At 41.6% G+C, this 24359-nt stretch overlaps 1 protein-coding gene across 8 annotated transcripts in view; it reads right to left on the bottom strand.

The window, feature by feature from the left end:
• Positions 1-24359, bottom strand: part of LRRC56 (leucine rich repeat containing 56) — a 67976-nt gene that overhangs the window by 27449 nt on the left and 16168 nt on the right. For 5 of the 8 annotated variants that reach the window (XM_075162754.1, XM_075162755.1, XM_075162756.1 and 2 more), the window contains 2 exons: positions 17485-17572; positions 10506-10566 (listed from right to left, as the gene is read on the bottom strand). In XM_075162754.1, the coding sequence (XP_075018855.1) occupies positions 10506-10566; positions 17485-17572 (149 nt within the window). The remainder of the gene's footprint in view (positions 1-10505; positions 10567-17484; positions 17573-24359) is intronic. The other 3 variants (XM_075162757.1, XM_075162758.1, XM_075162761.1) reach the window with 1 other exon arrangement.

The raw sequence follows: 24359 nt of genomic DNA, 5'->3' as shown, positions 1-24359 counted from the left end.
GTTTCCACTGGAAAAAAACCACTTGAGATACTGCAGAAATGGGTTGATATGAAAACCTAGAGAGAAAACGTAATTTAAAGTGATTTATTCTGAATGTACAGGAGTGGCGGGAATGCAGGTTCTCAAGATTCTTTAGATCTGGCCCATTTGTATAACACTAATTACTTTCTCCTGTGGCTGATGGTCATTTCTTCTTTGTACCTTTTCTTTCCTTTCAATTTTTATCTGTGCATATATTCAATAAGAAAACAGAAAAAATACAGAAGCTTGCAAGGAACAGATACAGGTACAATGTGGGCCTGTGAATGGCTGGCAAATGCCAGTTGATTCCCTCCAAATTTCTTTTCTCTCCCAGCCTCTAAGGTTCACCCCAGATTTGGCATGATAGACTGGTCTCCTTATGTCTTGAGTCAAGACTTTTTCCTTAAACGATAGCTTTAAGGGAGACTTTCTCTGCTTGTACTGGCCTCCAGATGTTCTTTTACAACAAGCAAACAAGATGCAGAAGAGAAGCTTGGGGGACCTCAGAGCCCATCAACCTGACTACCGAGGCAGACGAGACCTTATAGATTTCCATACTGTTACTACAAGACAGAACCTCAGCATTTATTTCACAGCACACCAATAAACATCCCAAACCTGGTGCAGGTGTGCTAATGGGATGTAGAGCAAATTCCACACCCCATCCTTGACTTCTTCCAAACAAATTTCCACTCCAGGGGGATCTAGCAGTAGATGTTGTAATGCGTCCTCCGCCATGGAGATGAGCCTTATGGCAGAAGTGCAAACCCTCACAAGGCTCTCAGCTGCCAGAGATGCCACTGATCAGCTCCACTGATCAACAGAGAGACTTCGTCACACGTGAGCACGCTAATTCTTCTGGCTCCCCAGCGCCCTCCTGCCAACACAAGCCTCAAGAGGCCTGCATAAACAATTCCGGAGGAGCTCACACAAAATTCTCCCACCCATCTTGACCTAGTTTTGGAGGCAACAGTAGTTGCCACAAGGAACAGTGGCTTTGTAGACTGATTTGCCATGGTTCCTTTGCAGGAATAACTAATTGCAATGGTTCCTTTACAGACTACAACAGGCTCACCAAAATGGTACCCAGTCTTTGTGCTAGAGAAACGCACACCACGTAGACTTCCCACTAGTTCATGAGCTGGGATAAAACCCTTCATTGGCTATGATCTATATTGATCTTGAGAAAAGCAATTCTATTAACTTGAGCTGGCTGGCTTTTGGCTGTGAAGGAAGGGAAAATATTCCCCAAAACAGCGGCAGAAGAGTCGTGTAACCCACTACCTGCCACGTTATTCAAAACCCACTACCTGCCACCGTGAATTTCAGTGGCTCTTTGTACCTCTCCAGTGAAAACAAAGGTTTCCAAATTGATATACCTATCAATTTTTACATAAGCTAACTCAAATACATTGTACAAACAATCTGGTATCACTGTTAAGAAGAGACGGTAGGAAATGAAATAACTGTATTTCACAAGACACAGATATATAGATATACAGTTTTCTTTCAAACGGTGTTGAGACTAACGTTTCTTCTGCACCATTAAGTCAGCTTGGGAATGCAAAAAGGAAAAAAAACCTCAGTGAAGATGACTGTGAGTGGTATTTAATATTAATGAGTGTATAAGGTAGAGAGAGATGACTCCCCCTAATTATAATGCTTTGTGAGTTTAAAAGTAAATATTTAACAAAAAATAATGAGATTCCTGAAAACAAAAAACCCCACTCAGAAAAAACCTGCACTTTTACCTTACAGTAGTGGGAAGAATCGTTGCATATTGCAGATTAGAGCAAATACTCAAAATACACAGAATTTGCTTATTCACATAGATGAACTCTACAGAAAGTCCTTTCGACAATGGTGGCCATATGTTTAAACACGTAAGAGTGACAAAATAAGACTCATTACACAAATAAGCACATTTTCAAATATTTTTAAAATCCTCCAGTATGGTTTAGCAACCATATTTTAATGTGTTTATTTTATAAAGGGATAAAATTTATGCTACTGATTCTTACTATTTCTAGGGTAAAAATTTAACATGTGGCAATAAAACTTTTTTTCTTTAATTTAAGAAGTTCTTATGGAACAAATGTTACATTCTAAAACTGGGTTTACCTTAAGATGCTGAGAGCAAGAACTTAAAACAAAAAGTCTGTGGGACCTTAATAGGGATAATTATTATAATTATGAATAAGGGCAAGATAAACTAAACAACAATAAGCAGAGTAAACCAAACCTCTAAGTTCTTGCCTACGGGGAGGTGAAGCAATAGAAAGTGGAGTGGTAGGACTGCGAGGCTGATGAAGTTCAAACCAGGAGATGCCACAAATGGTCTTTCAAACACGCAATCCTTCATAAAATTCTGTTACCAAAAGTGCGTGGTAGGTTTCGTTAGCGGACCTTTGTGTTCAGGTTCCCACCTCCACGAGAAAAGCATACAGTGCAGCTTAAGGCAAAGGGTGGGGAATGTGCACGCATTATACCTGCTGGTGGAATCGCAAACTTCACCTCCTAAAACACGAAGGCATTTCTGCATTTCTTTTTGCAGGTATTGATCCATCTCTGAGAGACCTGATGTAAAGATCTCAGGACAGAAGGATAAAACTTTGCCAAACAGCAAATCAGAAATAAATCTAAAGAAAAATAAATGGGCATGTATTTTAGGGGAAAAATAGCAACAGGTCCTTTGTGTGCAGTAATGTGTCCACAGAAAATAAGAACAACTAAATCAACTCCTGCATGTAGAATATTTTATAGAAATTAGATTCTAAAAACTGATCATACACTGAAATTCTATTTATTTCTTCATTGCTTATTCATGTTGCTTGGCAGTTACCAACTGATGAACACAACACCATAGCTTAATTTCCCCCCCGACCTGACTCTCTCCCTTCTTTAAAATCAGCACTTACCTTGCATTCCAGGAACATAATTTCCCACTGAATATAACCATTTTCGATAAAAAAACCAAACAAGCTGCAGACAAGCACCTCTCTTGTCGGAGAGAATCAAAACAACCCACAAACCCATTAAACTAACTAAGATTATTTTCCTATTTCCATGAAGACAACCCTTCCACAGCTGGATAGCAATGGGCTAATTACTACTGCTTCCCAACCCAGTTCTTTGGATTTTCTCAGATAACGATTATGACCATTCTTTCTCATCTGACTAAAATGAACATTTAGGTGTAAATTTTCCTGACATTGACAGCTGAAACAGAGCAGCTGCAGACCCTAATAGCCAGGCACCTAAGGACTTATTTGCTGGCAGAAATCAGCTAGTTATTACCAACGTTTTTATTTATCATATTATAGTAGCCATCCAGAGCATGTAAGTGAGATCATGATCCCATTAGGCAGAGCCTTGTATATAACTCATTCAAAAGACTCTGTCTGCCCCGGAGTAATATATAAAGTAAACAACTGAGATTGAAAATAGAGGGAATTTCTACAGCTAACCCAGGATGCCGTAGAAACAACAGCTAACCCAGGAACTGAGTGGTATTTTTGAAGTCCTGGCCCAGTGGCTCAGCCACAAAGCCTAGTCTGGCCACAGCCTAGTCTAGCCAAAGCCTAGTCAGCCACAAAGCCTCTAGTCATTGCCTTTGCTATCTCCAGTTGGTTCAAAGAGTAAAGCTGCCCCTGTAATCCCAGAGACTAGAATCAGGAGAGCTTGTGGACCCCTAAAAGGTTCCTCATTCACTAAAAGCAATTGGTGCATCGTAAGTAATTACTACTTGTAAGCAAACAGTATTTGTAAGACCAATTAATATAGAATTTCAGAGATTCCCTTCGGAAATGACAAAAGCCTTTATCTATGTGTTTTCTTGATGAAGGAAAGGAAAGGAGAAATGGTGTACAGAGGGCGAGAGCCAGAGATGTGGCTTTTGCAGGTGTGAATGCATGCACTTGTTTCTGCTCGCTGATCTCAAAAGAGTAAGGGCTGGATTCTTCCATGGGACCAAACAGCCTACCCTCAAACACCAGAGAAGGAAGGCAGGACGCCTCTCTCCTCAGACCTTCTCAGAAGAAGGGAAAAGCTGAGAAGCATCCACCGTCTCCCCTCTTGTCCCCTGACCCCCTGGAACGCACCGTACTGTCAGCACATCCGCAGCTCAGCGAGTGCTGGCTGCCAGATGAGCCACATCTCCTGGCTGGACAACACCAAGTGAAGCTGGACCCCAGGGAAAATCGTCCATGGAAAAGGTTTGAGGGCTTCATGTCAACAAGCCCAGGCTCCAGCAGAGGTATTTACTGCTCAAATATTCAACAGAGCTACGTTAGCAAGGTCGTGGCTGAGCAGTAAAGAGCAGCTGAACTCTCATCTCGGAGGGGTGCATGGCACGAGACAACATGCTGCAAGGAAAGGCCACTTTTTACCAAAAATACTCGAAGTGGTGTGTCTATTCAGATGGTGGGCAGAGAAGGGGCACAATCATTTATTAAACGATGGGCTTACCTTACCTTGCAGGTGTTTACTGGCAGACTTGCTGCACGCATTATCTATTATTTATTTACTTTGCTATTTCACTAGCCACGTTCAAGCTGCAAAAAGTGTTGTGGTCCCTGGTGATCCTCTTATGGTTTTCATGCCCTGTATTGTGCCGCAGCTTGGATCACAAAATAGAAACATGATAGAGGTGCCCCTGGGGGAAGAAACCTACCTCCGTGGAACTGCTCAGGTGACAACGAGAGCAGATTCTCTCTGCTCTAAAATGAGATGAATGCACTAGACCCTCCCCACTGACCCTGTCAGGGCCAGGAGACTTTCAAACTTGGAGCTGCAATGGTAGGACCTGCCTCATAACCCTGTTCCTTACAGGTACGCTCCGTACCTGACAGCCTGAAATAGGTGGCAGGGGAGCTTCAGCTAGGGAAGGCTGCATAAAACGTGGTGCTGAAGGCAAGAACCACGGAAAGATGTTGTAAGGTCACAAACTTGTTTTGATGTCTTCCGTGCTTGCAGCAGAATGGAGCCTGAGCTCCAGAACCGCAACAGTGCATTCGAAAACAAGTTCACCTTCCTGCTGGTGCATCAGCCCGTCAGGCTCCCTGGTATCTAAGGTCATAAAGACATTCACACGCTCTGCTTTGGGCACCTGACCTGGTGAAATTAAACCAAGAAAAGACAGAAGCATTACGTTTCCTTCCTAGTCAAGGGAGAGCTAGACATCTCAGAGAGGTCTACCCAGAACTGCGAAATGGTCAAAGCAATCAGATTTCCCTAATGCAGACAGGCTGATTGGGCTTTGCTGAAAATAATCCACTCGACTAAAAGTAGCTGTATTGCTGTCCCAAAATCATTACTTTTTATCAATAATATGAATGTCCTTAAAACTGTCAACGCTAAATAAAACCTGAGGTCACAGCAATTTTGCCGAGGTTTGTAATATTCCCAGGGATCTGCAGGCATTAATACAGAGAAGACTCATTAATTCAGAGATTAAGATTCAACTCAAATGCTTTCCTAGCTCCTGGCAAGCACCCAAAGTTCTCAAAGAACATGTTCTTAAGATAGACTTCATAGCAACCTTAACTGCTGAAGGACTTTCAGGCTGGCTACACGAAAGAAACAACAGAAAAACTTCCTAAAAAAACTAGTTTGCATTTGAAATTAAATGCTTTCCCCATCCAGAAAAGCAAATGTGAAAGCAAACAGCGATGCTCCGGGCTCTGAAACAGGGACATGAAGAGGTTCACCCAGACCAAATCAGAGCAGTGGTTCTCTGACGGCATGTGTAAGTCCAACCTAGAGCAAGAGCACCCTGATCCCTCATCAAACACTGTAAGCAACTACTGTAATACAAATAAATCATCTGTTGACAAACATTTGCATCTTTAACGCAAACGAAGTAACTGAATTGATTTTAGAAAATATTTTTGGATTTTATCTATCGTAAAAGCAACGCTGCTCCTTGTTGCACAAAACTCGTTGCATTTATGTGTAGTACCTAGGTTACATGCATCAGACATAGTAATCCAGTAATTGCAAAAAATTAGAAATGACAGGCAGAAGAAAAAGCAAACTGGACAAAAAAAAGAGGAAGGAAAGGAATAAGTAAAAAATGACAAGGAAAAAAACAAATTTAGGGGAACGATGCCCCTAAATCTGTTCTGTTAGACAGGAAATGATCCAGCAAATAGTGCATGCCTAGACACACACTATCAGCAATACATCAAATTTTGGGCTGATCAGTGTCACGGCTCAGAATTATACAAGATGGTGTAACTTGGCCCAGATCCAGCAAAGCACTTGGACTAATGTTCACTTTTCAGTTTGCGAGCGTTTCACTGAAGTCAAACTTCTTGTGACTTTAAGAGGTGAGCATTTGCTTAAACTCTTCGTTGGATAAGTACCAAGGAGTAATACTGCTAAGTTCAAATTCCTAAAGATCCTGATTCAGGTCTCAAAAATATTTTTAAACATTGGTTTAAAGCCCTTGCCCTCAATTAAGAAAAATTAGTTTGGCTCTGGTTTCTTAAAGTCATGAAATGATCAGCAAAATCCTTACTCAAATCACTTGGCTCACATTTTCAGTTATTTTTTCACAGTCAAGAGGGCTTGAAACTTTTCAAAAAGCGAATACAGAGATTTCTGTGTAACCAGTCCTGTCTCCAGGAACTGGTGTTAAAAAAAATTAAAAAAAAAGAAAAAAATCTATCCTAAGACTTACAAAAGCATGAGAATGTTGAATGTTCTCTGCACCTTGCTCATTTGAACCTTCTGGACAGCCGTCTCATTTCCACTCTCCCATGACGACTTTACTGACCCAGATGGACCAGTATGACTGTCCTCTTGTTCTGGGGGACTCTTCTGCAACAGGGCAGGAGCAATTTGAGAACTGCATGCAATGTAGACTGCAGCAAGGAAATGTTAATGCTATCTGGATGCAGGAAATCTGCTTTCCTTTCCCTGTAGCCCTCATACTTACTTTTGTCCCCACAGTCTGCAGTCTCTGCATTTCATCTCCCTGAAAACATAACAACCTCTCTCTGGTACAAGCAGTTGCTTAAGTAGCCCTGGGAGCAGACCAGTCTGCTGCTGGCTACAACCTGTAGAGCTGAATGGGAGGAAATGAACTTCAGCTGGTGAAACAGCTTCTGCTATAAACTTATGGGAACCAGTTCCTGAGATTCCCCTATCTGATTTAAAAGCCCTTTCATAAAGATATCTATCTAACGTTTTTAAACAGATCTTTTCATTCATCCCTGAATTGAGAGTAAAAGCAATCTGATAAAAAATACATAGGCTACATGCCAAAGCAGAAGTAGTAATTCATTGGCCTTGAAATATAGTTCTTTTACTGGAAACATTACAAGGACAAGAACCGTGTGTCATCACAAAAAAAAAAAAAAAAGGCAGTTTTTAACAGGCAGTCTTCAGAATAGGCTCCACGTTTCATCTTCAATTATCAGTTCATAAATCTAGAATTTCTTAGCTGCTAGCAGATGGGCGAAGGTCACCAAACAAGGACCTCATAAAATTAGTGCGATTTAGAAAATTAACAACCATCTGAACTAATTTCTTTCCACAGTACACTGGATTTTCCAGAGGCGTTCCCCTTTAGCAAAGGGCCAGTAGAAAACTAAAACCTAGAAACAGCCAAAAAAGAAATTCCCTTTCAGCTGCCAAGATGGATTATCTGCAAATAAACTTGGATATATTTTCCTTATGGATTAAATTAAATAGTTGATAATGATATCTTGCACTTATATATAGCCTTTCAAAGTTTCAAGTATTCAAAAGTAACGCAAGCTTTAGGAGGGTTGGGGAGGGACCATGAATTTACAACTAAAGTAGCTCAACCACATTCCCCATCAAAGGAATTGGAACTCCTTCAGGAACTACCAGGAAAAGCCAATATCCAAACTCACCAACCTAGCAAGCCTTGCTCTCGTAATGCACGAGTACCTTGATTCCTCACTGCCAGAACATCCCTCCTTTGACTTCTATCGAACGGCAACGCACACCTCGGCATCCTCACAACTTAAGTTCCTATGTGAGGTTGACAGGAGTAAATGTTTCAAAAAAAATCAGTAACTAAAGTCAGGATCATAAATCCTTATTTTGACATCTCCCTATATGCAGTTTACTATCAAGAGAATTCTCCCCCCATTTTCAAACTGAAAAAAGATGTTTGAATTCCACTTCATCCTGAAATAATTAGGGAATTCTACTCTGCAAGATAGAATGAAACAAAAATAAAGTGACAAAAACCAAGTTTCCCATCTTATTACCCACTCATACATACACAGCTGGCAGTCTTTTGTTCATAATGATTCACCATAATACATTTTTTTCATATAATATAGCATGAAAAGAATATCTGCTTTTAACATCCCAGGTATATATGAAACACCCTCTATCTTTTGCCTGCTTTTCTGTCCTTACCTTCTTTTCAGTAAACAAACCAATCTTTCAGTCTGTCCTTAGGAGACATTTCCTGTTATCTGCTGCCCATTTTCAAATTACAATCACAATGATTCTGACCTTATGGCTGAGGAAGTCTGTGGGAATTACTTTTAGTGAGAAGGAACAACGTTTTTTCTATCATCCTCAAAAACCGCAGTTGCAAGGGTTTGGTCGAATACAACAAAATAATCACTTTTTGGACAGAACTCAAAGATCAACAAGTTTAATTCAGAAATAAGATTTCTAAGCATTTTTGAGTAAATGGCAACAGCCTGCTAGAATGGAAGCAGCGATGCTACATTAGCTAGAGCAGACATCGCTACTGCTGTGACAGCAACGTTGCTTTAACGGGCATTAAACTGACATGATGCAGACATCCAAAAATAAAGTTCATGTGCCCAGGCTGTGCCTGCATGCGCTGTGCCCTTAAGTGATTTCTGTTGATCAATGACAGATTGTCAAAGATGGGAATTAATACAGGAAAGCTACTGCTGTACTATACTGACCGAGTTCTGGTCTGGGAGAGCTAACAGAGTCGTCTTCTTCCTTTACCTACTCCCCGACAATTGCATTTAACTGGCACACAGAAAGCACGCTTATTTAAAGGAGGAGCGGGTTTGTGTGCCTGGGAAGTGTCACAATATTAGTCTCGATATCCAAGCCAAAACATATTTACGTTATAGCTGATCAAATCAAAACTCAACTGGAGACCAAACGTTACCTGCGTCGAGGACCACAAAGATGTCAGGTCCCAGAAAATGGTTTGCCAAGACTTTTCATAACAGAAGGTAGAGCCTCAGAATACAAAGGGATGTGCAAAATCATACTAAAGCCCTAAGTCAAATAAACTAAACAGTTTAGTTTTCCTGAACTGCATCCTGTATTCAATACCAACAGAACTGGTCAAAACATTTCCCTTTGACACATTTTAAGCCAATATGGATTTTTGACCAACCAAAAAAACCCTTTTTAATTTTTTTTCTTTTTAATATAATAAAATGTCTTTTGATATTGTCAAAAATATAATTTTTTTCACCCACTACTTACTCCTCCATTGCAATAATGGAGCAATTTCATGCTTATGACAGTGATTGGTTGCCATTAAAATAATTGCAGCAATGTAGAATCACCACGTTTCCATGTTATGGGCTAGAAGGTGGGGAAAAAAATTTAGACTGCAAATACTTCATCTCATCACCAGAATGTGGGAAATAAGATCAAAGTGTGACAACTGAAATTCATTAGCTACTTCAGGGACGATGCATGAGACCGAGAAGAATTTATTGCCATTTCCCATCAGGGAACATATTCTCTTTAACAAGAATTAGCAAAATCACTATTTTTACCCCAGATAGCCACACAAAGTCAGAGAGCAGTCCTGTATAACATAAAGATGGCCTTTTACACAGCCCTTTACTGATATGAACTGTACTTTTCCATTATGCATTAATTATCAAGAGTAATACAGATACCGACACAGGAGCTCTGCCTCCTCATTGAGATGATTTTCACTTCTACCTTCCCAACCTGCCAACTCCTCAGTTCTCTGGGAGAAAATGTGTGACGCTTTCATGGAGCTCAGCAAGCCAGGGACATGCAGTCTTCATAGCAGCTCTCAAACCCAACTTCATTGACTTCAATAAAGCCAAAGTGATTTTCATCAGCTGAGGAACTGGTCTGACCTGTACAGAACGGGCTACTGTGCACAATAAAAGCCCAAAGGCTGAAACACTCTGAAATCCAAGCACCTAGACATAGATAAGAGGCGAATTTCTAGCTCCTTTCAAATTTGCAACAGATTTCCATGGACTTCAGCATGGCAGGGACTTCCCCGGAGGCAGACTGGGGCTAATTCTTTGCCATCATTGCAGCTACACCGATTTATTCCAGCTCAAGCCCTGTCCTTAAACTTATGTGGTTGCAGAGCGTATATTCATGATCTAGTCTGTTATCACGGCATGGGGAAATGGAAGAAATGAAAGCAGCACAAATGAAGATTTTATCACTTAAATAAAATTGAGGACTGTTATTCTTTATGTTTATATCAGTTATTCATTTCTTACCTCACAGACACAAGCAAGCTATTGTTCAACTTCAGTTCTTTCAGATTAGGTAGATAGGCACCTGTGGGAACAGAATAAAGAATCACTTTGCAGACCTGGGAGTAGAGTAAAGGAAACTTCTGACAATTACAGGCATTTCTTACCTGTTTCTGCCAGATCTGTGCTGGACCTCTTCTAAGAAAATTAATGAGATTATTTCACTCAAAAAATATTTCACCCTTTGCATTTTTGCAACATATATGTATTGTCTGCATACCCAATTATAATGTTTGGAACCCCTCTCTGACAATTCTGATCGTGATAGAGCACCTTTCCAGACAGACAACAACAGAAACTGGCTTGATGGGTGACTGTTTTCTTTGGTCTGATTCCCAACCCTTATTGACTATTAACTGAGTGATGCTCTGAAGAGGTAAGGGATGCTTTAGCGTATAGCATTTCATGACCTCTGATTTCTACATAATGCTCTTGCTTCTCTCCCCAAAAATCTTTTTCTACCTATTTAATGGCAAGTAGTGATGGACTTATTGGATATACAGCTAACTAACACTTCTTCAAAATGTAATTTTGAATCAAACAACAAAAGCATAATTTCCCATGTCACAACATCATCTTTTATAGTTCGGAGATTCCCAAAACGCTACTTATGTTTTGCTAAGCATCGTCTTCTCCTTTTAATTTTCTGGATGTGATCCATTGTTTCCTATTCAATTGTACACGTTCTGTATCTATGAAAACCTCACTATTCTGTTGTTATTACTTTGAATAATGCTTTTTTCTCTTCCCAAGAGACATTTGCCTTTCTGCTTGCTTCTACAGGTATCTCTGAACCAAAATCATAGACCAAATCCCTCCAACCTACAGAATAATTTGGATATAAGCTCAAGTCCCAGGAAATATTTGCTATTGACAACAGCAAACTTTTACCCATTCCCACTAGCAGACTTTACCCATGGCTGGCGAGCATCCTCCGGTATAACATGCAATCATGTAGAGGTAATACCAATTTTAGACAAACTGGATGATTGCTAAAACATTAAAATCTGTTCTCAGCAAATATTTTTGAGTCCTCTGAGTAATCTCTCTCTGGCAAGGGTGATTTAGCAGGGTCCAGAAGGATATCATTCCAGCTCTTTGCAAAGGATCGAAAGAAAAAAACAAAAAAAAAGAAATAAAAAAAAAAAGGAAAAGGAGTGGGATCTCAAAAGCAAACAAAGGAGGTCATGTTGTTCATCCCATTTCCCCAAACGCAACAAAAGCGTTTATGGCAAAAACATTTTAATAAATCATGTTTTAATAGAAGCATTGTCTATATCTAATGCTATTTGGGAGTGATTATAATCCACATATTGATCTTCATGCTATACTGCAAATATTTAACTTCACGTCTTCGTAAAGCTCTTTAGAATATATTAAAAATTCAAAACACGTTGTGCAATTTTTTAGACTTATTTTTTAATCATTTTCCATAAACCATAAACATTGTAGTACAAATTATAATACACCATCCTCATCCTGCAGGGCGTACTTTCTCACGTCAAACAAGTTTTCTAAAGCATGGCAACAAAATAATTTGGAGTCCTGACAGAGGAGATACTAGGATCTCTGTTAATCATTCATAGCAGTCATACTAGCTACTGAGCAAAGACTTCCTCGGATATAATCCATGCACTAAGAAAACCCCCACGGAAAAAAATCAAAATCTAGATTAAAAAAAATCGCTGTCATGTGTCTGATAAGAAACCTGAAGCACAGAGAGGTGAAATGACTTCCCCCAAAGCGTTAAAGGAAAGAACAAGAAGGATGCAGCAGCCTCTCCGGTCCCAGCAGCGGGCAATAGCCTTGCCACAGATTCAAGCGGAGGGGTTAAAGGGTTACCGAGCAAAGGCTATTGCGAAGCATTGCAAAGCAAATGGGGTTTAAAAACTAGTATTAAGCAGAAGATTTGAATGAGGGTTCAAGAAAACTAGCTCAAGAGAAACAGAGAGACTTGCTCAAGAAAAAGCTTTCCACTGAATGCATTTAGGGTTGGCTCAGGAAAAAACCCAAGTATTAAAGGATTCAAAGAGGCAGAGTGACAGGCTGATGATACAATTTTCTCATCTGGTTATTTCATTATTGTAACCCGATCCTCCATCTCAGACATTTTATTGTATTTTGGCACAATCTGTCCCCGGGAACTTGTAGCGTGTTAAGACCTAATGTGCTGTTTTCTAGACTGAAATAAAAGTATACTATGTGCAGTGGTGCAAAATTCTGCCAAGAAGACTTTTGCAATATATTTCTTCAATTCTGCAGGTTCTTCCCTCCTTTAAGTTTTATATTCGATATGTAGTGGTTCTTTGGTGCTAAGAATTCATTGTCCATTTGATTTTGCTGGTTTTTATAGTCCCAATTCCTTATATATAGATTAGAGACGGGAAGATTAAGTTAAGAGAAAATTGTAAAATGAAATGACAAAATAAGAGATCTATCCAAATGGAACAGCATACTTCTACTTTTCTTAATTTGAACCCTCATGGCATCTTTCCTGAGAGCAAGGAAGCAATTTATTCTTATATCAACATAAAAATACTCTAAAATATCAACGATATTAACTTCTAATATTAATTTTAAAAGTACAAAAAATATATTCCTCATCCTGAAACTGCCTTCATACTGCATAATTTCAATTTTTAAAAATGAGTATGGTCCAGAAAAATGCTGATAACCGCAGTAGAAGGCTGAGAATTCAGAATGGCAAGCAATGTTATCTCATCTGTCTACGATTCCCTTTCACTAAATACCCTTTTTGTTTTATGGCTCTGAAATTACTACCTACCAACGATGTACTAGTGTTAAACTATTCTACTGTACTATCCCAGTGGAACAGAACTAAATGGAGAGCAGGAAGAAATCAAAGTGTGAGGTAAGTGAAGAAAAGTGAAATGTGCACACTCAACTTCACAAGCAGGGTAGCAATGCGGATGTCTTCCTGAGCTGCCTCGGTGCAGCAGGTGACATTTAGATAACTGACTAGGAGCAAGGAGAAAACAGGCAAGATGCTGGGTTTATTATATTCTACAAGCGTCGTGGTTTAACCCCAGCCAACTCAGCCCCACGCAGCCGCTCACTCACTCCCCACTGGGGGATGGGGGAGAGGATCAGAAGGGTAAAAGTGAGAAAACTCGTGGGTTGAGATGAAGACAGTTCAATAGGTAAAGCAAAAGCCGCGCACGCAAGCAAAGCAAAACCAGGAATTCATTCACCACTTCCCACCGGCAGGCAGGCGTTCAGCCATCTCCAGGACAGCAGGGCTCCATCACGCCTAACGGTGACTTGGGAAGGCAAACGCCATCACTCCAAATGTCCCCCCTTCCTTCTTCTTCCCCAGCTCTATATGCTGAGCATGACGCCATATGGTATGGAATACCCCTTTGGTCAGTTGGGGTCAGCTGTCCCAGCCGTGTCCCCTCCCAGCTTCTTGTGCCCCCCCAGCCTGCTCGCTGGTGGGGTGGGGTGAGGAGCAGAAAAGGCCTTGACTGTGTGTAAGCACTGCTCAGCAGGAACGAAACATCCCTGGGTTATTAACGCTGTTTTCAGCACAGATCCAAAACCCAGCCCCCTACGAGCTACTGTGAAGAAAATTAACTCTGTCCCAGCCAAAACCAGCACAACAAGCTACAACACTTACATTTATAACACTTGCTGTTTACATCACGGTGTATTCTTTAGGTAGCATCATATATCTTGTTTTTCTATTGTTAACAAAAGTCATCATGGCTTGACCTCTTATGCCTTCTGGAATATGGACCAGTGAAAAACATACACAAAAGAAGGTACTGACAAATACTTGTGTTGGCATCAGGCAACCTCCCTGTTTTGTTGATCCTAGGGTACAAAACAGGCACGTGAACACTGGCTGCACTCTTCTAGCAAGAGCAACCTGATACGTAAATTAAACAGGCTACTTCATTCACTTAAGCTGTGTTTCATCCAGTAAGACACGTCACCTTGACGTTATTTCTACGCATGTTCTAAATGTGCATTTTTTTGCACATTTCTGGGGTGAATTGGGCCACACAACTGGAGATAAGCCCACAGCACTCGCAGGCAAACCCAACCTACCTGCCAGCCTAGCTACCCGAGATGAGAATCTCACAAAAACCCCGTCAGTGCAGGGTTTAACACAAGCTCGCTGCCCCGGTACGTACTTGTGACCCCGGCAGAGCCTGCCCGAGCCCTGCTGCAGCGGGTGCTGTGGCACCTCTCAGCGAGGCTTGCCCGTACCAGCTAAACCAAGCTGGTACTGACAAGCGTGGGCAGGGATGCGCACGCCGCACTCACGCCTCCAACCTCCGCACCGGCTTCCTGACCACACAAGCACCCGCGACGCTGGCTGCTGACAAACGTCTCCCGGCTTCGCATCAGGAATACTGACAAATAGAGCAAGAGGAAAGAGAGACGATGACCGTGCATGAAAAATAACGCGTGCCTACTTCTGAAACTTTAGCAGAGTTTTTTCCTGATAAAACGCGTGCAAGGGAAGCGGCAGTCTCCAGACACGTAATCAACTTAGCCTGGCCACCAGCAGGCAACAATTCAATAAGTACCAGCGAACAGCACTGTGGGTAACTTAATTTGTAGCTATTAAAATCACTTAGATATAAGAGAACTATGTAGTGTTTTAAATGACTCTATCCCACCATTACTTTCAACAGGAATTTCTATGAGCCGGTCATGAATGCAGTCCCAGATCTGTCAGCAATCAAAACCGAAGGGATAAGCTAATGAAAAGGAAATAGTCCGTCTGTTTGAGTACGAACTGAAGCCTACACGCAGCTGAAGAGCACAGAAGTCAAGTCCAAGAGCTGCAAAGCTGGATACGAGACTTGCCAGGCTGGTTCAGTGTTTCGCCTGTCACTCAGCAAGGTGCACTGAAAACAAACAGCTAGAGATTTCAACCATTACCCCGAGCCCCGCTAAGACTCAGATTCAAGCTCTGGCAAGAAGCCTTTCCTTCATTTTAAAACTGATCACATGAAAATATTTTAATAGCGGTCTTTTCATGTTTTAGTCCACGCCCTGTCCCTAAGAAACGTAACTGTTCCTCCCCACCACGTTAAGCCATTGTGTAGAGGCCGACCTGACAGACTGGGAAAGGTTAGCAGGACGGTGCTTTAAAGTTTCGCACATCCCAAAGTGGAATGTTTATAAGAAAAACTCAAGCAACATGTTTTAAATCACTCTGGAAACCTTGCTAAAAGAGATGTAGGCCCTCAGTGCTTGTGTTACAGTCTGTGTACGGCTGTGAACATTGAAATGTTTCTCAAGTGGAAATTGCGGTGTAAATTTGGGATTCGAGTGCTGCAAGGTTCCAGGTGACCCACAGGTATGTGTAGCCCAGTAACTTGCCCCTAAACATTTAGGCCTTACTCCATGCACCTAAAAATCAGCTGTTGTGAAAAAAAACTGCAAGGAACTGGTGATCGCTGGAAGCATTAAGTGGCAAGCTTTCTGCCCTAGCCACCTGCTGACATTTGCAAAGAGATTTTCACAGGGAGGAAATTCAGAAATGCACTTTAAAAAAAAAAGACAGAAGGAAATTCAGGATGGTCTTGATATTCTTTGGTTTTCAAAAGCAGTGGGGACCTGCAGCTGTTGGTTTTTATAGCCCTCAAGGGCCAACTCTTGGTGCAAACGGTGGGACACAAACAAGATGGAAATTGTTTGCAACATGGGAATCGTGCTCTGTATTCTGTAAAAGTTGCAAAAGCCTAAGTACGGGGAGCAGAAAGAAATGGATTTATGCCAGTAATGGAAAGAAAAGGGAAGAAGAGTGAAAAAGGTGAAACATTTTGCTAGCTTGTCACAGCTAATGCAAAATGGCACAGGAATGGGAGCACCACTTTCGAGCATTGTAGAAATGGCATAATGAGATTTTCTTATCAACTGGAGGAAACATGACTGAATAGATTATAATCTCTGAAAGAAACAGATGTAATTTACCTTAAATTATCAAGTCCCTATCAGAAAGAGACCTATTTACGAAATAAACAGAATAACCAATACAACGCGGCTATGTAATTTGGGACAAAAGCCCCCTTCACTGTACTTGCTTAACCATTCTTGACAAATCGACACCAAAAGACCCACTGAAGCTAATCGGCTGTTACGTTATAGTCACTTGCACATGAAAATGAACTGCTTGGCTGAGAATACCAGCACCCACTTTTGGGGACGCGAGTCCTTTTGGCACAGAAAATATTACCCTGCAGTAGTTACTCAGCTTCAACGTAGCAGAAGATGGACTTGGTTGTGATGGGAATCCACATGACAGAAAATGACTGCCAGTACTGGAAAAAAGGAAGGTTTCATACTCTCAGCGTTAACTCTGCCGCAGAGGGAATTCCTTTGGCACTTCCTTTCTTCCCGAGTGAAGTGATGATGACATAGAAACGAATCATAAGCGTCAGGGCTGTTTGGGGCTCATCAAAATGACATATCTACAGGACCTTCCTCAAGCACATCATCCAGCACAGCTCGACGAGGCAGTACAGGACGCAAAGACAAGCTGCTGGCAGCACGAGCAGCGTGATACCACTAGCGATTTCTCAGCCACGGGGGAATCCTACAGCGGAGAGAAAGTGAACTTTGGCAACTGTTTCGCTAGAGTAGCCCAAGTACTCTAGAGGGCAAGGTAATCAGTAAAGGCCCATGTAGGGCCTAGAGGCATGTCACTGAAGAGCAATTTGTTCAAACTAATGGGCTTTAGACAGAAGTGGTGTCACCCATCCCATTGCCATAGTTTTCAGTCCTATTTAGAGCCTCGCAGAAGAAAAGAGGGATCAAGGAGAGGTACCAGGGAGATCATGTTTCAAGAGCTCTTGAGCAGGACAGCACTTTACACTGGCTGTTGGTTTCCGAGTCCTCAGTCCTGCTTCGAGACACAATAAAGGAAAATTTGAGACGGTGAGCAGAAGGTAAAGTGTTTTCTTACCAAAGTTTCCCAAGCTGTTCTCTCTTGTATCTACTCGCATCTCTAGGGCCTTCACTCGCTGCAGGTCATCTACCCCTGTCAACACTTTCTGTAAAGATAAGCAGAGAGATACGTGTACTCTCTTTTAATAAACCAGATGACACAGGAGCAAAAAGGTGTAGAAAGGCTTTCAACCAGTGGCAAAGTACATTGGCAAAGTATACTCAAGGTCAAAATGGCTAGACATGCGATCACACTGAAATAAATTTAGTATTCAAAGATCTTTCTTCCTTATAGCTCCGAATCATTCTAGTTTCACATGTCTTCTACATCGCTTAAAGAGTCAAGACTGAGGGTTACCTTCAAGCTGCAAATCAACAACAGACCTACATGTCAATTAACTTCATTTAAACAGTATGTCCATGCTTTATGATTTGCCTATGTACTAATCCTCAGCAGGTAGGAAGTGTTACTCTTAAGAGTCACCTGTAATCAAAAAGGCACTAGGTAGTAAAACTCAGCTAAACACACTGTTTAGCCTTTTAACCCAAAACTATGAAAAGGAAACATGATTTTAGCTCAAGCAGCTCACTTTTCTGAAAGAAGACAACACTAGTTACAAGAATTGCACCTCAAATACTGTGTTCAGTTTTGGGCCCCGCACTACAAGAAGGACATGGAGGTGCTGGAGCGTGTCCAGAGGAGGGCAACGAAGCTGGTGAAGGGCCTGGAGCACAAGTCTGATGGGGAGCGGCTGAGGGAACTGGGGGTGTTCAGCCTGGAGAAGAGGAGGCTGAGGGGAGACCTCATTGCTCTACAACTACCTGAAAGGAGGTTGTAGCGAGGTGGGGGTTGGTCTCTTCTGCCAAGTAACAGCGATAGGACAAGAGAAAATGGCCTCAAGTTGCGCCAAGGGAGGTTTAGATAGAACATTAGGAAAAATTTCTTTACTGAAAGAGTGGTCAGGCCTTGGAACAGGCTGCCCAGGGAAGTGGTGGAGTCACCATCCCTGGAGGTATTTAAAAGACGTGTAGATGAGGCCCTTAGGGACATGGTGTAGTGGGCATGGTGGTGTTGGGTTGACGGTTGGACACGATGATCTTAGAGGTCTTTTCCAACCTGTATGATTCTATGATTCTATGATTCTATGAATTACGAATTCCTTTGAAAAGATCTAGGCAATGCAGATAGAAGCCTCCAAAATCTTTCATTATTTTTGCAAAATCTTAGTAATAGAATCAACCACTGCATTAAGCAAGGGTGCGTGTAAAGGATCTTTCCTATCTTATCACAAGATCTTTGCTAACATCCTACAGTCTGTGTTGATCCGTACATGTAGATTTTGCCTTGGCAGAGGTAAGCAGGAGGACAAACCCAAGCAGAAGCTATATGCAGAGGAGAGAGGGAAGCTCTAGGACAGCCAGTGAAAACTACAGCAAGGCTGTGAAGTCCTAAGACGCCAGGCTGCAATCCCGCAAGCAGCTGAAGCAATTTCATGTTACCACTGCTCTCATCCCCTGTTCCTTCCTGCTATCACCCAGCTCCTCTCTCCCCAGCTCCCCTCATCCAGGCTACATGTCCCACCACCTCCTTAGCATCAGCTTTGGGTCCTTAGTGAATCCTTCCATGCACGAATTCAACAAAACAGACCAGGAGGGAGCTGTACCCTTTCTTTCTGATGGGTTAGGGGTTCATGGAGGGATCTGAACCACTCCTTGAGAGATGAGAAACACGGCTTTTGTGTCACAATAACTGCCTGAAAGAGTTAATGCTATGCATAGTGATACAACTGCTGAATTTTCACCTTTCTGTGTCAAAAGACTTAGGACGTGGGGCTAAGAAAGTTCACTTCAAAGAAATGGCTGACCCTAGCATCACTGTCTCCTCCTCAATGATGCAACCAACAGCATGGTTTGAAAGAAGCATTGACGCCTGCCTTTTGCCCCTCTATTTAAGACGAAGGCAGGAAGTCATTCAACAACCTCTACGTACAGGAGACAACTTTTCTTACTATTAAAAAGTTACAACGTTCTTTAGTTTGTTTAATAAGGGGGAAATTATTCATTAGAAGGGAATGTGTAGGATGACCTCTATTGTTTATGAGTTTTGGGAAGAAAAAATAACCACAGGAACATCCAGTTCATTTTTCAGGGGAAAACAGCAGTTGCGACATTCCTGCTCATCAAGTAAAATTTGTATTGCACACAAGCAACTGCAACTTCATTCGCTGTGATGGTTCCACATCTTCTTACAAAGGACCAAACATAGTCCGAGTGTAACTGAGATGACAGTTTAAAAGGGCATGGTTTCCTGAAAAGGCTGAGCATCTCCCCTTGAGAAACTGGCTCCCTTTGTAAAGTCTTGACTTGGACTCCTAAGAAACAGGATTATCCAAAATCTTCAACTGCTTTTGAATTATCTTTAAAACATTGTGTTTAAAATTATTTTTAATCTCGTTTTTTAAAACTGTTATTTTAAGCAGGCTGAGCCTAAAAAAGCTTCTAGATTTTCTTGCCCCCCCACTACAGTATGAGAAACAAAGGTCTAAGGTGAAAACTTGAGGGTCCCCAATGGCATCCAGAAATTTACTTTCTATCCCCAGATGCAGCCACACAAAAATAATTTTGCTCCTGCAAAGAAGGCAAGCTTACCGACTACAGACTGCTTTCTCCCCTTAAGTAAACACAAGATCCCTCACTGCAAGACACATTTTGCATTTTACAGTAATCCTTTTCAGCAGATGACACTGTCTGTCATATAGCACGAGAGTACGTGAGAAACGAGAGCTAGCTGACGTCCTGGCACACAACCACGCACTCAGATGGCTGGATTTGGACACAAGTTTATTGTCATTAAAAGAAGCTGCTTCTGAAAAATACCTCCCCCCTCCGCACCAAAATAGTCTTAAGAGCCTACATCATTAGAAGACAGAATAGGAAGAGGTCTCAGAACAAGTAATAGGCTTAGGGTCATAGACTTTGTCAGTAGAATAGCAGAAGGTCCTGGCACCACAAGGAGCCTTTGACTTTCTTCTTGTTCCTGCACGCTGTCTTTCCCCCTGCTGTATTCTAGACAGCCTCCTTTCACAGCTTCCAAGCACAAAAGCTGCATAAAGCTACATTCTCTCTTCTTCTAGAGTTTCCTATTCCTTTTCCTCATACCAGGGATTACCAGCGCGCTGCTTTGCCCTCCTTTTCCTTTTCCAGATCCACCATTCGTACTTTTTCCCCTGTCTGAGAGATGAGCTGCTTAGCACATCCATATTTTGTACTGCAACAGGCAGAGCTGTGGCTCCAGTGCTGGAAAGCATTATTGGCTGCCATCTCCAGCTCTTTGAAATACAGTTAGCTGCCTTGAAGCATGTGCTATCCAGATGCGACAGACTCCATGTGTTCTCAGTCCCCACTTCCCCGTCCTGCTTTTCTAAGAGTCTCTGTGAAAATCGCTGTCCTTCCATCTGCTGATGCCGAGGAGATGCTTGGAGAGTTTGGAACCGAATGGCCGTGGGATGCAAAAGCTATCGTACTACATGAAGGAAACAAGAAAGCTCTCGGGCTGAGGATATGAGCTCATTCAAAGGCACTAGAAGCACAGAGACCCCGGGTGTTGACTGCAAGCTGGTTAGCAAGGAAAAGGCCAGGGCGGCAGTTCAAGAGAAGGTTACGTGGTGAACGGTTCCTGTGGAAGATAGTTAGGACACTCCCGCTCCCCAGACACCTTTCTTGGCATACTGGTGCACCTGGAAGTGTGATAAGTCTCATGTGTCACAGCTAAAATTCTGGCACAGGGAATGGGGGAGATTTAGGGAAGGATGTGGAAACATTTAAAATAAAGATGACACATATTTAGCAGGATCTCCCTTTTATGTTGTTGTTTAATTTCAAAGCACAAGAACCTTCATCAAAATGTGAAAGGAGGGATATTTAGGAAGACTTTTGCTGCTATTGGGTAGCAAAAGAAAAAAAAAAAACCCATGGCCAAACACACTGAAGGGATCATCAGCTTGGACAGAGAGGTGTCTGGCACCACGCGGGTAGAACTGATGCTAAGGCGCTCTGCATCAATTCGTTCCTAGGGCCATGCCAGGTCTTGGACAGGCTCCTGCCCTAATTCCGAGGTGTCCCACCGTGGCTTCAGGTCACAGGGCTGTTTTGACAGCCAGGGACAGAAGGTGTCTCTGCCCGTGCCCCAGGAATGCTTACAGACAGGAAGGTGCTGAGCCATCTAGGGATTCTTTGGCTGTTTGCAGCAGCTCAGCCTCAACGTAGAGCAGACGAAAAGCGACCAAGGATTTGTTCTAGGCAAAGAGTTGGATATACTCAAAGTTATTTTACATCAAAAAGAGACCTTGAAAAAACTAACTATAATTCCAGGCTGATTGTTGGTGTCCGGAGAGGATTCTGCTTGCCACCCATCTGCTGCCCAGTGAGGTCGGTATCGTTAGATAGAGGAGGAGGATGTTTTCTGAAGAATCGAACATCAAAATCTTTCTGGCACATGATATTCAAGAAGGTGGCCTGACAGCTTGATTCTGGGCAGCAAGCGTTATACGCCACCCTAAATTTTTTATTTGAAAGGATAAATTTCCATGGTAAAGCCCTGCGCAATTCTTTGAAGATGAGTAAAAGATGAGTAAAACAAAGACGGATAAAGTTCGCTTTACACTTTTGCACATCCTTCAAAATAGAAGTAAAACTATTTTCCATGAGATCACGCAGAAGCTATTGGTAAATAATTTAGCCAGTATTTTAAGAAGCAACTCCATGATGGCTCACAAACCATTCCCATTGTGCAAAATGTCTGGCCAATATCTAACTGGAGAGCGTGCACTAGTTTGGAAAGCTTTTCCTCTGACAAGAAAAACCAGTAAATATTCTGTAAAAAATTGCAAGTGAAAAATACTTTAGTACTTGCAGAGCTTCCCAACTGGCAGAACAGTCACCTGGGGATGCTGGGAAATCCAGTTCAAGTCCCACTTGCAGCTCTCTGTAAATTCCTTAATTGGCAAATAATATCTGTTCAATTAAAGCTGGTGTATACAACTGATTTCCTCTCTCTTTCCTAGATTTTTCATACTCTAAGAAAAGGAGATGTGCTGCTGAAGAGCATGTTGCGTGCAGCTGTCAGAGAAGCATTTCCAGCTGTGCGTTTATTTTGCTGATCCTGGTTAATTTGGCTAAGACAGGAATTCCTGAGTGGTGAGCTTATTCTCTTTTAATACTACACCTGTATGCAAATACTAGATTCACGTCCATTCATGTGTTCATTGCTTTTTGCAGGGATTTTATTTCAAATTCCCAACTGAAGCATAATCTCTCCCTGCTCAAAAAAATTAACGTTGCTACAAATATGACAAAATATTTCTTCTAAGAAGAAAATTACTAGAACCTTAACAAGGTTTTGCGTGATTCTAAGTCAAGGGATTTTCAATGAGAGGGAGCAGAACTTCCCTGTGGTCCCACATGCAATCTTGCTTTCAAAATGGCTACATGCTGCAGATGCCTATAATTACAATATTTAGCTGTATTTCACTACTTTCTGGATATACATACAAATACATTCTTCCCTCAGCTCAGATGAAGAGATCAGCTAGGCGTTCAATCTCTGTGATAAAGAGAGATCTTCTTGGCTTGTATGAAAAGTGTAGATGAGGGCAATAATTATGAAACTTAAGTGGTAGTGGATGCATTAGTAAAACTGTCTTTATTCTCATGCCAAAGCCTCCCAGCCATGCCAGCGGATCTACGTGGACAGGCCCCTGCCTAGTCGTGCCATCTCCACGTCAGCTCCCCCCTGACCCGTGCTGGGATTCACCATACTGACACCTTCTCTTTTTAAACCAGTGTAATGGGTAGGATGCTGCAAGTTGCTGGGAGATCTCCTAACTATCGCAAACTTCAAAGGGCACGTGGGGCACCAGAAACTATACGGGAGGTTTGCTGATCTCCCAGAAATAGCCTGTAGGAGGAAACAAGCTCAGTTTTAACTGTGCTGAATTAACGTGCAGGTCAGGAATGGACAGGATAGCAGATATTCTTACATGAATTTTTGCTTTAAATTTGTTTTAAGGATTTACTTTCCCTCACATAAATATAAAAAAAGTCATACCCCAATATTCATTCTTTTTGCTATCTAGCAATTAGGTGCATAATAAGTAACTACAATAATTTCTCAATGTTGTGTCACTGAACATGCAAAACTCAAGACTGTAATCTGCCGTTTTATGTTAGCTAAGCAGCTGTGACTGTATGCAAATGAAAATCTTTTTTTTTCATATAAAGGCATGCATATATGCGTGTATGCATACGAATATAAAGATTCCTGATGTGACAATTTGAATGTAAAACATCAGATGCCTAAGTAGGAAGATGAACACTAATATAACAACTACAAGCCTTCGCTGTAGTAAAGTCAATAGTGCTAGGATAAGAACACATAAAAAGAAAGCTCTGAAACTAAATGAGGCTTTGTAATTTTTTTCCTGTTCACGTATTATGTTTACTACTATCTGTTACCTTGAGCAATCTGATCTAACTTTGAAACTAGCTGTTCTTTTAGCAGAAGATCGAACTGGAAGACCTCCAGAGGTCCCTTCAAACCTTTTTTTTAATTACTATTTTTAAAATGATTATACAATTCTAATGAAGAATTCAGCAGATCCAAATACAGTCAGTTACTTCCATCTCTTTGACTCCACTTAATTTCTCAAGATTTTGCACTTGCTTCCTTGATCTCCAGGTTTTTTTTCAAATCCATTTAGCTTACAACTGAGAGGAAAAGTTTCCGCCAAGGAAAAAAGGAAACAACTGAGTCATTTCAACAAGAATCCAATCTGTTGTTCCAGGACCCTCCAGGATTTTCTTCTTCCCATGAGGATGAGTGCATACCATATGAAA

This window comes from Calonectris borealis, chromosome 14 (assembly GCF_964195595.1).
Source record: "Calonectris borealis chromosome 14, bCalBor7.hap1.2, whole genome shotgun sequence".
Lineage (NCBI taxonomy): Eukaryota > Metazoa > Chordata > Aves > Procellariiformes > Procellariidae > Calonectris > Calonectris borealis.
This window is presented reverse-complemented; position numbering and strand designations above follow the sequence as displayed.